Genomic DNA, 13,412 nt, shown 5'->3' with positions numbered 1-13,412 from the left:
AAAAAAAAAAAAAAAAAAAAGAGTAACATGAGTGGGGATGCATTTCCCAAAATAAGACTTTGTACAGTTGTGAAAATTCAGTCAGGCATCTTGCCAAGTGTCCTGTGTACCAGCTGAAGAATCCGCAGGGCAGTGAGTCGTAATGAAAAGGGCTATTTTCGTGCTCCCAGGCTCCTGCGGTGAAAGAACTTGTACAATGTCCAAACCAGATGCATCTTTCTGGTTTTTAGCTTCCGCCGCGTCCTGGTGTGCATGTTTATTCTGGGGGCCGCGGCCTCATGTGAAGTCGGAGCATGCTCCAGGCCTGTGGTCGCTAAAGTCTCATCTGCCCTTTCATATCGGGGTGGGAAGCACCGGCCTTGGGGCGGACCCCCCAGGCGTTTTCCCATCCGTGAGCTGGTGAGACGATCGCGGGGTTTCCTAAGCCTGAGCCTCTAGAGTTCCTTAAAGGTCCTTGAGGGGTTTTTATAGTCTCCAAAACATGTTATTCCCAACAGCAAATATTATGATCATCTGAAAGAGCCTTTCCTTGCTTATTTTATGCATTTGGGTTCTCCGTGAGATTTTGTTTTGTCCACCCTGGGCACGTTCAGAAGCTCTGACCTGGATCATCTCGGGTCTTTTGTGGTTCTACCGTGACAGCTTGCGTACCTTCTCCTGCTGTTAGCAAACCCAAATGTGGTATGAGGTGTTGAGAGTCTGTGTTCCTAGTCATCAGAGAAGGGAACCAGGGGAACATCCCTTCCCTCAAGTGCCGACTTGAGATTTCATCTAGAATCAGGAATTGAGTCCGTTGTTTCCCCTCCCCCCCTCTTTTGGGCCCCAGGCGGCGTTGTGGCTTCGGGGCATGCGCCGCTGTGTGTCCGGGTACGGGCTTCTTCATTCGCGCATCTTTGTATCACCAGGAGTAGCTTGTGACTGCGGGCTGTGTGCTTTTCTGTCTCAGGCCGGGAACGTGGTGACAGGGGAGATGGTGGAAGAGCTTATTCTTTCTGGAGCAGACATAATCAAAGTGGGCGTCGGACCAGGTAAGGCTTGCTGGGAAGGCCAGCAGAGGCTGTGTGCAGGGCACTGGGATGGGGGGCTTGGGGACACTGGAGATGGCCAGAAGGGAGCCCGTGGGTGACCCCGCCACAAGGGTGAAGCACATGGCTTCTGGAAGTATCCCACCACTTTTGGAAGTTGAGCTTCCAGAAGGTCTTGTAGGAAATGTCACTGGGCTGCCACCGGGGAACGTCCCGAAGGAGCCGGGATGTGGGTTGAACGCGAGGTCCTGGTTTCAGAGCGTTAAGGCGGAAGAAGAGGATGCAGATTTCGTTAATGATCCTATATTCCTTGAGGAGGAAGGTGAGGGGGTGAAGAATCGTGGGGACGGTTAATGGGCACGAACGCCTCCAGTTTATATGAAGGTCTGAGGGACCCCAGACATTGCACATAGTAGGCACGCAGCTCTGAGGCCACATTTGAACTTGACCCATGGCCCGGTCAGTTACTACTCCCGGCTCCTCACCTGATACATAATGCATTTTGGATTTTGCCCATATTCTCTTAGGCATTTTCTCCTAGAACCACCCATTGGCATCTTGAGTGGAGGAACAAGGCAGAGCCTTTCTGTCCTTCTATTGGGTGGCGCCATTTTCTCTTGGGGCCAGTTGGTGTTCACCTTCCCCTTTGGCTATGCGTGAACACGAACTTCCATGTTTTCATATTCTTCCTTGCACATGCATTCCTAAACAAACACTAACATTGGAGAGAAGGAAAGAACATATACATTTTCAGCTGGGAATAAAAAATAGCAAAGATTTTTTTTAAAAATATCACCCATTCAAACAAACACTACCCAAAAAGGAAACAAACCATAAAGCAATGCGAGAAGAGTGTGGGAACTCCCAGAAGACATCGTTGGGTTGTGACTTGGCACAGTTACAGCCTTGCGGGAACGGGATGTGTATGAAGAGTCTTGTAGGCTCATCAAAGTACTTGAGTGTTTAACGTACAGGGAAATGGTCAACATTGGGCTTTTGATGGTGCCACACAAGCCAATTAATAACGTCTTCTGAGCAAGAGGAAAGCACCTTTGGTCTTTACTGAGTGTTGGTCATTGAAGAGTCAAAGAGAGGATAAGACCCAGTTCTTACTTACAAGGAGCTCCCCGCTTAGGATGTCATTGACTGGGCTAATAATAGAATTGGTTCCCAGTAGCCGAGGGCACTCACCAGTCACCTGCTTAATCAGAAGTACGTATTCCCGGATGTGTGCTAGCCGCCATTGTGCTGGGCAGGTGCTGTCCAGGATATGAAGGTGTGTGAGAAGTCTACTCGGCTCTCAAAGAGCCTTTTTTGATGTAATCTTGAGCGTTCAGCTGCACTTGTTTCCTTCATGCACATCCTCTGTGTATACATGCTGTTTCCCCAGAAGATTTATTGTCTTTCTGTTATCCCTGTGTGGGCCGCCCTCCCCGCCCTCCCAGCCCTGGCAGGGCTGTCTATAAAAGCAGAAAGGACTCTCTGAACAGAGTAGGGAGCTTTTCCGGAATGGCTTCTTTAAATTCGTTGCAGATGATTGTTCAATTTCATGAATTCTTTAGCGTAAAAACACTGGGTTTTCTCTAAGTGAATGACAGCATTAACAATGAGCACCCTGGCCCTGTACCTGGGAGGAGAAACATGTATCCAGCTTCTCCTTTTGACCTGAGCATTAATCAAGACCATTCCCATGCCTTGTATGACGGCCATTTCCAAGAAAGGTGATCGGCCTACCCTCTGTAGGTCTCTCACATGGGCAGAGCTCTGGGCCCCTGCAGCACGTCCCTGCCTTCCCGCAAGGATCTAGCAGTGGAGTGGGAGAGAAGGCGAGAAGCCAGTTATGAAGCAGAAATTATGAAATGAATTCTGCCTTGCACAATGCAGGGCTGGTAGCTGGGGCAGCGTGTGCCTGGTGGGGAGAAGAGCTCACTGGCTTTGGGATTGCGGCAGCACCTGTTGTAAGGATAGACGTCAAGAGATGTATTCTGCCCTGCGGCTGGATGGGTGCAGGAGGAAAGGGGGATCCCCCGCGCCTCTGGCTTTCTTGCTGAATCCAGTCCTGGAAGTATAAACACAGTTCTCTGTCTGATCCTGTCCTTGAGGATGCCGGGAGAGATTTGGGGGGGGTGGCGGTGCATGAAAGGACTGGTGGTGGTGGAGAGTCAGGACAGGAGGAAGGCGTTCTAGGCACCTTGTCCCCAAGCGTGATGGCAGTGGAGTTCAAGCCCCGTCGACTGAGCTGTGAAGCATGCGGGTGACTCATCTATCTGAAGTTCACGCATTCTTTCGGTGACTATTTATAGCCCCCTTGCTATGTACAAGGCTCTGTTCTCAGCGCTGGATCTGCAACAATGAATATCCATGGAGCTTACCATCCAGCAGAGAAAACAGATCCCCTGCATTCTTACACAAATAATTATTTAAATGCTTCTTTTGAAGCGAGTGCTGTGTCAGAACAACAACTCCCCTGAGGTGGTGACATTTAAGATGAAGCCTGAAAGATGAGAAGGGCTGGCAGGACCGGGGGCTTGGTTCACAGGGAGTGCTGGACAGAGAGAACATTGCGTACAGAGGATCCCCGAGGTGGGGAGAAACTCGTTCTGCCGGAGGAGCTGGAAGGCCGGCGTGGCCGGCGTGTGGGGAGCAGGAGGGACAGAGAGGTGGCAGGGGAGGGTGGCAGGTGGACATTCGGGAGTTCGGTCCGGGTGATCTTGGGGTGTAGGGGGTGCTAACTTGTTGGGAGGGAGGGAATGGACTTGAGCAGGGGTACGTGTGCTTGAGATGGTGGTGCTCTTCGCATGACTCGGCCTGGACATAGCTGGATAATACCCGGCTGACCGGTCAGCCAGGACTGGGGTTGACGGTGGGAAAGGCAGAGGGCAGAGGTCAAAGGGGGCAGAGGGCTTCAGGAGGCTTCCTGACACGGAAGCGGACCCCACAGCCCAGGCTGGACGGGGGCTCTGGAGAGGGTGGGCCATCGCGAAGCCCAAGAGGCCGGGGCCGGTCGACAGACCTGGGTGGGAGAGGGTGCAGGAATGGGGTGGGTGCGGCTCCCTCTTCTCCAGGGCTGCCTGCTAGCCCCGCGGGCCCCGTGGCATCCCCATTGCAACCTCAGGCTGCCGATTTCGTAGGCGAGGCTGTGAGGCTCGGAGAAGTTAGAGATTGACCAACAGTGCAGGTAGAGAGGCCATGGGAGGAGACCGAGGGGTCCCTGGAAGTATACTGTGGCTGTGAGGGGAAGTGAGGGACGTGGGAAGGGACGGAGCATACACAGGGACGGTCTGTGGCCATGCGGTGGGGGCTGATGGCACAGGTGAGTGACAGCGACAGGGTGTGGGGAGAGGGCGTCCCGGGCAGCCGCAGTTGACGGCGGTGAGGACCGGAAGGGACGAGGCCAGATGGTGTGGTTCTAACCACCCGCCCCGCCTCCACGGAAAGAAAGTTCACCCCCACCCCCTCCCCACCGGCACTGCCGGTGTTGGAGGCTCGTTCTTAACCGTCTCTCTTTGGGCCCCGCTTCTCCCACCATCCAGGCTCTGTGTGTACCACCCGCACCAAGACCGGGGTGGGCTACCCCCAACTGAGTGCCGTGATCGAGTGTGCGGACTCCGCCCACGGCCTGAAGGGGCACATCATCTCCGTAAGTGCCCGGCGGGGCAGGGGGGGTGGATGTGGAACACCTCGGGGCTTTGGGGAGGCCCCTGCTCCTTGGCCCTTCATCCACTTGGCATCCCGTGGGCTTGGCAGTGAGCCGGGCACCTTGGTCACAGCGGTGACATCTGGCGGAGACCCAGGCCCTGCTCCCCAGGCACATTAGTCACTAACAACTCAAGGTCGTAGGCAGCAGGATGGGGGCTACGCGGGGAGCTTTGAGAGAACGAGGGGGCCGCAAATTAGTTGGCTACAAAGCACCCCAACCTGGGTGGATCAAACAAGAGAAAAACTCCCCGTCTCCCCGTTGGGGAGGCCAGAGGTCTGAGATCGAGGTATCCGCGGGGTCACGAGGGCCGTGGGGGAGCCTCTGTTCCCGGCCTCTGGAGCTTCTAGTGGTTTCTCGGCTGGTGGCACCATAGCGTCGTGTTCCTGTGGCGTGTGCCCCGTGTGCGTGCGTGTGTCCACGTTTCCCCTTTGTGGGAGGACTCCAGTCGTGTTGGATTAGGGACGCACCCTCCTCCAGGACGACTTCATGTTAGCTAGTCCCACCTGCAGTGCTGTGAAATGCTGCCAGTGACAGGTCACCGGAGTGAGGGTCGATGCAGTGGCTTGGTGGGGGCAGAAGTTACATTTCCGTGGGCTCAGAAAAGACGGGAAGGGGTGAGGGGAGGCAGGGAGCGTGATCTAGCAGCAATTCCAGGAAGCTCCCAGAAGGACTGCGGCGTGGTGCTCAGCCTCTAAACATCAAGGATGGAGTGAGTGAATGAATGCCGAGTTAAAATCTGTCCTCACCTCAGCCGTGGTTCTACACTACCTTTACTGCTGTGGTGACTGCCATGCAGACAGTCACAGAGACGGTCCCCTGCTCTTCCCTTCCAGATAAGATGCTCGAGGGGCGCCTGGGTGGCTCAGTCGGTTAAGCGTCCGACATGGGCTCGGGTCATGATCTCGCAGTTTGTGAGTTCGAGCCCCGAGTCGGGCTCTGTGCTGACACTTGCTCAGAGCCTGGAGGCTGCTCTAGATTCTGTCTCTCCCTTTCTCTCTGCCCCTTCCCCACTCTGTCCCTCAAAAATAAATAGACATTAAAAAAAATTAAAAAAAAAAAAAAGATGCTCGGAACAGGACAACATGTGGGATATAATCTGAAAGACAACCACAGTTTCCACTTATGTGGATGTTTTTATAAATACGTGTATATACACACACACGTATAAATTTGTACGTACGTATAAAATAAATCTAAACGTATAAAATATATTACGTACTTAAATAAAAATATACGCAATATATAATTACCATATAATTAAATATATAATCAAGAATATATAATGTAAATATAAAAATACACGTTCCCTTAGTATACATTCATTACATTATATACAGTTAGGTACATATTCCACTTATGTGCATGTTTTATATACGTAACATGTTTATTTTGCATTTACGTTTATAAAAATCACATATGTGTAATTTTCTTTACAAATTCTGAATTAGTGGCATGATTTCAGTGGTCCTGTAACACTGTTGACTCTTTTCACTGTTCGGTTGCTCAGCTGGGCTCCCACATTAAATAATTGATAGGTGATTTAAAAACAACACACAAATGCATCAAACAAATTACATATCCCTGCAGAATGATGTCGTGTTGATTTCAGCTCAGCACTTCGGCTGGACTTGCTTTGGGGACATAGTAACACTCTTTAAAAACCCCTACGTGCATACTCCCTCGTGTCGAGCCTCACCGTGGCAATTGGGTTGCTGTCGCTGTTGCTTCCCCGGAGCTGGGGTCCTGTCCTTACCTTGCAGTCCAGTGCAGACTTCCTGTCCTCCTCCTAATTCTTCGTGCGAGTTTTTCGTCCATCCATCCATCCAATCAGCAAGTTTTTATGGAACATCTACTATGTGGAATAAATGACAGGTTTATTGGTTGCTGACAGTTGTAAGGACCTCCATTCATTACCCCTTCCCTGAGCGCTTGTCCCGGGACCCAGATGAACACCTGTTCACTGTGACGTAAAGCCCTTTGCTGAATGCGGTGATCCATCTCCCTGAGATCCTCAAACTGCGTCAGTCTCCAGTATGACATAGGACAGTGGTCCTTAGGTCCCCACTTTGGCCTTGTTTTGGGCTGGCTACATGAGAGTCACCACAGAAGCTTTCTTAAAAAGATATCCCTGGACCCCATCTTAGCAAATTCGACTCTTCAGAAGTTGGCCACAAAAGCACCATGTGTAATTTAGTCATGAATCTCTATTACATGATAATTTTCACCATTAAGAGTCTTCATCAAAATACGGACCCCGGGGGCACCTGGGTGGTCCAGTTAGTTGAGCATCCAGCTTCAGCTCAGGTCATGATCTCACGGGTCATGAGTTCGAGCCCCACATCAGGCTCTGTGCTGACAGCTCAGAGCCTGGAGCCTGCTTCAGGTTCTGTGTCTCCCTCTCTCTCTGCCCTCCCCCACTCGCACTCTGACTCTCTCTGTCTCTCTCTCTCTCAGAGATAAATAAACTTTTATGGACCCCGTATCATATATATTTCTTGAATGGCCACCATTTCCAAGGTCAGTGAATTCCAATGAATGGTTCCGCTATGAACGTGTTCTGAGTTCCCCATACTTGTGTCCTTCTGGAAACTTCACACCTGCTTAGTTGATGGCTCATTTTTGCTCTGTTTGCACACCAGCCACTGAAAATCAACTTGGGATCTCTTTATATAGCACCACCTCATTGACAGTTCACCTTAGCGGTTTTCTCAGTGTAGTGCCCAGACAGGCAGCATCAGTATCAACTGAGAACTTGTTAGAAATTCTCGGAACTGGCTTAGACCTACAGCATCGGCAGCTCTGAAGGTGAGGCCCAGGTGTCCGTTTTAAGAAGCCCTCCAGGAAACTGTGATGTGCTCTTAACTTTGAGAACCACTGGGTTCTGTAGTGGAGGCTCAGCTACCCTGCTTGGGTCAGGTTTTATCGGCCGGTCCCCAGGGAACAGCTTCTCTGACTTTTGTCAGTTAGTGATAGTGACAGCCCAGGCTTGTGGTCCTGGTGCTTCGAGGCTCTCAGTAACGGTGGGAGATTTCTCAGATGGGGTCAGAAGTTCTGTTTGTGGCCAGAAAACCAGGTGAAGTTCACAGACTCACGTGGGATCGGTACCCTTGACCTGAGCTCATTCCTCCTGGCTAGCTGAGTGTCTTGGGGTTCAGCAGCCATTTCTTCCACTGTCCCTTTGATAGGGTTTCACAAGTAGGTTTCTCTCCCTTGCCAGCCATCCCTAAACCCCCTGGAAACCCATGAGATATTTTGGATCTGCTACTCTGTCCGGTTTCCTTCCAGCTGTCTCATTTTACACTTTAGTTGCTGAATTTGCACATCCATGCTGTTGAAATTCAGAAAAGGAAGCCACAGCATGGGGCTCTTAGCAGGCGCTTACACTCAAGAGGCTGGACTTGAATTAGGTTTCTATTTATTATGGCCCACATGGGGTTCTAAGAGGCAGAGAGCATAAATTCAGGACACCCCCTGCGTAGGTGAAGATTAAAGTGTGACAGAGTTTTGTCTTGCCACCATCAGCTAGGGACATCACACAAAAGAGGATTTTAATGGTGGAAACAGACCTAGAGGAAGGAATGGCTATTATTTATTGAGCACCTATTACCTTTCTGGCACAAATCACTTATAATTTCTAATCTTTGGAACAGCCTGGAGAACTAACTGTTATTGTCACTTGACCGGTGTATTAGTCAGAGTTCTCTAGAGAACCAGAACCAATAGGGTGTGCGTGTGTGTGTGTGTGTGTGTGTGTGTGGCAAGAGAGGAGGGGGAGGGAGTATTCATTATAAGGAACTGGTTCATGTGATTATGGGGGAGTGAGAAGCCCCAAGATCTACAGGGTGAGTTGCTAAGCCAGGCATCTAGGAAAGCTGATGGTCTAGTGATAGTCTGAGTGGGAGTCTGAAGGCCTGAGAACCAGGAAGAGCTGACGGTTTCATTTCAGTTGGGAGTTAAAAGGTAGAAAAAAGCCCCTGTCCCGGTTCAGAGGCAGTCACTCAGGAAAAATCCACTTAAGGAGGGTCGGCCCTCTTGTTCCATTCAAATCTTCAACTGATGAGATGGGCCCCACCCACTTCCTTTTCTCCATCTACCAATTGAAATGTTAATCTCATTAAAAAAAAAACAAAACCCTCCTGGGGCCCCTGGGTGGTTCCATCAGTTAAGTGTCTGTCTTTGGCTCAGGTCATGATTTCACAGTTTGTGAGTTCGAGCCCCACATTGGGCTGTCTGCTGTCAGCACAGAGCCTGCTTCCAATCCTCTGTCCCCCTCTCTCGCCCACCCCCACCCCACACACTCTTGCATGCTCTCTCTTTCGAAAATACATACACACAAAACAACTCTTCCGGAAACACCCAGACTTTTCTAGGCACTCCGTGGCCCAGTCTAGCTGATACATAAAGTTAGCCATCAGAACCAGGGGAGGAACTAAAGCCTCGGGATCTTAAGTGACTTGTTCAACATCACTGCCGGCAATGGCAGAGCCAGCACTCAACAGAGGTCTGTTATCTCCAGTACTCCATCCAGTCTTCCCTTGACTATCCCCCGCCCCCTGCCCCACTCAGCTTGGAAAATGAAGGAGGCTCAAGGAGAGTGGAAAAGAAAGACTTGCTGAAGTCACAGAAGATGCAGGGTGGGGACAGGACCCCGTCGGTTTTCCATCCCAGTGCGCGGGGAGACATCACCTTCCTCTGTTCTTCCAGCTAGTCCTTCCCCACACAGCCCCCATGCATGCCTTCCAGTGGGGAGAGGACAGTCCCCGGAGCACTAAGGTTAGAAGGGGAGCTTCGAACAACCACTGAGTTCGCTTTCCCCCCGATAACCCAGCAAACCTGGACTGGTGCTTCACAGGACCTAGAAAGAAGTCCTGGGATTAAGTTGACTGGGATCATGGTAGTTTCTTCTAACTCAAGCTCCAGCATTTTCTTTTTCTTTTCTTTTTTTTTTTTAATGTTTATTTTTGAGAGAGAGAATGAGTGTGGGTGGGGTGGCAAAGCAGAGAGAGAGGGAGACAGAGGATCTAAAGCAGGCTCTGTGCTGAGCAGAGAGCCCGGTGTGGGGCTCGAACGCACAAACCATGAGATCATGACCTGAGCCGAAATCAAGAGTTGGACGCTTAACCAGCTGAGCCAGCCAGGGGCTCCCCTAAAGCTCCAGCGTTTTTTTTGTTTGTTTGTTTGTTTTAAAAAAAAAATTTTTTTTAACGTTTTATTTATTTTTGAGACAGAGAGAGAGACAGAGCATGAATGGGGGAGGGGCAGAGAGAGAGGGAGACACACAATCAGAAGCAGGCTCCAGGCTCTGAGCCATCAGCCCAGAGCCCGACGCGGGGCTCGAACCCACGGACCGTGAGATCGTGACCTGAGCTCAAGTCGGACGCTTAACTGCCTGAGCCACCCAGGCGCCCCAAAGCTCCAGCGTTTTAATGAGCACATTTTATGAAGACCGAGAGAGCATGCTTATCAAGACTCAGGAGGCCCTGCATCAGGAAGGGCCGGTAACAGTAAGGATCCAGATGGTTCGGAGTAGTCCCCAACCCTCTCCTTCTCTGTACTCAGTCACTAGTGCTCACATTCGCCCACGGACCCTCTGCGGGGATGAAAAAATGGTTCAGCAAATCTCCAATAATTTTAATGGTTTAATATAGCACTTTAGGAGCAGTTAGACCATTCTTTAGAAAGACCTAAACAGAGTGGGGCACCTGGGTGGCTCAGTCGGTTAAGCATCCGACTCTTGATTTTGGGTCAGGTCGTGATCTGGTTTGTGAGTTGGAGCCCCGCATCAGACTCTGCACTGATGGAGCGGAGCCTGCCTGGGATTCTGTCTCCCTCTCTCTCTCTCTCTTTCAAAATAAATAAATAAACATTTAAAAATTAAAAAAGACAAAGACCTAAACAAAGAACTTTCAGGTAAATGAATTTTTTTGACGCCTGAAAATTCCTCCCCCCCCCCCCCAAAAAGGGTTTCCTAGGAAAAAGGGGGAAATAAAGAGAAACATGAAGATTACTAGAAGTGCTGTCCTCTTAAGATAACCACCACTGCTCCTGTTCTGATAAGGGTGATTCTAGACGTTTTTAGAGTGTACTCAACCGGGGCTCTAACCTTGTTCTTCCATTGGGATAGCTGTGTGACCTGGGGCAAGTCACCCAACCTTCCTGAGCCCCCCTCATGCTTCCCTCCACCCACAAAATATCAACTTTATGTTCTTGTGGTGTTCGAATAGAAACATGAAGTTTGTAGCACCCCCCTGGCCCAGAGTAGGTGCTTGATTTGCATTCCCTCTGCGTCTTCCTTACTTGCTTCACCAGCCTCCACTTGAGAGAAGAGCAGGGTTTTTTTTTTTTTTTATTTTAATTTTTTTTAGTGTTAATTTGTTTTTGAGAGACAGAAAGTGCAAGTGGGGTAGGGGCAGAGAGAGCGGGAGACACAGAATCCAAAGCAGGCTCCAGGCTCTGAGCTGTCAGCACAGAGCCCGACGCGGGGCTTGAACTCACAAACCTCGAGATCATGACCTGAGCCAAAGTCGGACCCTCATCCGACCGAGCCACCCAGGCGCCCCCAGGGAAGAGCAGGTATTTTTAAGAAGAAAAGGTAGGCTGAAGCTTCACAGATCAAGTTCCTACTGCTCATGTCATGCGATGCTTTTTCTACTAAAATGTAATGTTAACACTCTGGAACAACAAAAACAAGAGGCTCTTCGAATATTGGCACCTTGTTTCTGATAACCTCCCAGCAGCTGTGAATGTTTATAAGTGAAAGCGAATGCGTGTTTTAGATTGTAGAGATTTGCCCCGGCTGCCCTACCTCCCAGGTACATGAAAGGGTGCTTTGAACAACTTTTGCAAGTTACCTGGAAATGATAGCAGGGAGCAGCCTCCTTTGCCCTAAAGCATTATGTGACGTTGGATTGCACTGGGTTAAATGCACAGTCTGGCTTGTTGGGGCTGCGTTGTCTCTTTACAAACGCGCCGAACAGAAGATGCCGTAAGTGTGATTTCCCCTCCGTGACACGTCATGGAGCCCTCTTTTTTTCTAAAGAATTTTTTTTTAATGTTTATTTATTTTAGAGAGGGAGAGAGAAAGAGAGGAAATGCACAAGCGGGGGAGGGGCAGAGAGAGAGGGAGACACAGAATCCGAAGCAGGCCCCAGGCTCTGAGCCATCAGCACAGAGCCCGATGTAGGGCTGGAACTCACGGACCGTGAGATCGTGACCTGAGCCGAAGTTGGACGCTTCACCGACTGAGCCCCCCAGGCGCCCCATCACGAAGTCCTCTCAACTGTGGGCATCTTGTCTTGGCCCATCCTGGGAAGAGAAGAGCTCCTTTTCGAGGGTCCCAGTAGCCCAGGGCCTCATCACTAACCACAAAAATGCAGAAGTGTGGGGGCCCCACTCGAGACACCCTGGCAGTCCATGGCGACTCACAAGCAAGTGAGTACAAGACTTGGGGAGTGTGTGTGTGTGTGTGTGTGCGTGTGTGTGTGGTGCTGTAAGTCAGATAACGTCCAGCTTCATGGGAACATGAATTTGTTTATTCTTCTGAGGTCATAAGTTTGAAACCCTGTCATGTGAAACTGGTTTTGATAACGAGATAAAGCACCTAAAAATCGGCAGGACGAGCGAAGGGCATACAGGGGGCTTCTACCTTTGATAGAGAAAGTAGACATGCTGAAGTTTGGAAGCACCGACACGAGGTACAATCCCAAGTCCTGTCACTGTCTTCGCACGGACGGCTTGGCCACGTCACTTCCACAGAGACACTACTTCCGAAATGACCATTCGTTCCTCAGCACCCTGTGGCCCTCTGGGATCAGAGATGCTGCTCGTGAATACAGGCATACCTTGTTTATTGCACCAAGCTTCGGTGCTCTTAGATACCATGTTTGTTTATTTGTTTTTTGTTCTGTTTTGTTTTTACAAATTGAAGGTTTATGGCAACCCGCCAGTGGGCGAGTATGTTGGCACCATTTTTCCAATGGCATCTGCCTGCTTTGCGTCTCTGTGCCGCCTTTTGGTTCATTCTCCCCGAATGTCAAACTTTTTCATTATTATATTTGTGTCTGATCTGTGATCAGCGGTCCCGGCTTGCCGAGAAAGCTCAGGGGATGTTTAGCATTTTTTAGCAATAAAGTACATTTTAATGAAGGTGTGCACCTTTTTTTGAGAATGTAAGGCTGTTGCACAGTTGGTAGACTACAGGGCACCGTACGTGTAGCTGTTCTACGCACTGAGAAACCAGAAAACTCACTGGACTTGCTTTGTTGGGGTATTCGCTTTACTGCAGCGGTCTGGAACTCAAAGCAGCAATGTTTCCGAGGTGTGCCTGTAACGGACTTGACTGAGGAAGCATTTGTACTCGGTAAAGATTCGTAAAGAAACAAGACAAGCTTTCCACACCTACCTTTTGATCCAACTGCAAAGAAGTAATGAAGCAGAAATGGAGTTCTAGTTCCTAGAGGGAACTTAAAAAAGGGGGGAATTCAGGGGGCGCCTGGGTGGCTCAGTCAGTTAAGCGTCCAACTTCTGCTCAGGTCATGATCTCGCGGTTTGTGAGTTGGAGCCCCACGTCGGGCTCTGTGCTGACAGCTCAGAGCCTGGAGCCTGCTTCGGATTCTGTGTCTCCCTCTCTCCCTGCCCCTCCTCTGCTCACACTGTGTGTGTGTGTGTGTGTGTGTGTGTGTGTGTGT

The 13,412-nt window shown here is 50.2% G+C and overlaps 1 protein-coding gene across 2 annotated transcripts in view; it reads left to right on the top strand.

Annotated features, from left to right (window-relative positions):
- GMPR (guanosine monophosphate reductase) overlaps positions 1 to 13,412 on the top strand; it is a 44,258-nt gene that overhangs the window by 23,522 nt on the left and 7,324 nt on the right. For both annotated transcript variants that reach the window (XM_040460707.1, XM_040460706.1), the window contains 2 exons: positions 947 to 1,028; positions 4,559 to 4,665. In XM_040460707.1, the coding sequence (XP_040316641.1) occupies positions 947 to 1,028; positions 4,559 to 4,665 (189 nt within the window). The remainder of the gene's footprint in view (positions 1 to 946; positions 1,029 to 4,558; positions 4,666 to 13,412) is intronic.

This window comes from Herpailurus yagouaroundi, unplaced genomic scaffold (genome assembly GCF_014898765.1).
Source record: "Herpailurus yagouaroundi ecotype Mexico unplaced genomic scaffold, PumYag 250, whole genome shotgun sequence".
NCBI lineage: Eukaryota > Metazoa > Chordata > Mammalia > Carnivora > Felidae > Herpailurus > Herpailurus yagouaroundi.
The sequence above is the reverse complement of the archived record's forward strand: the minus strand, read 5'-3'. Positions and strand labels throughout refer to the sequence as shown.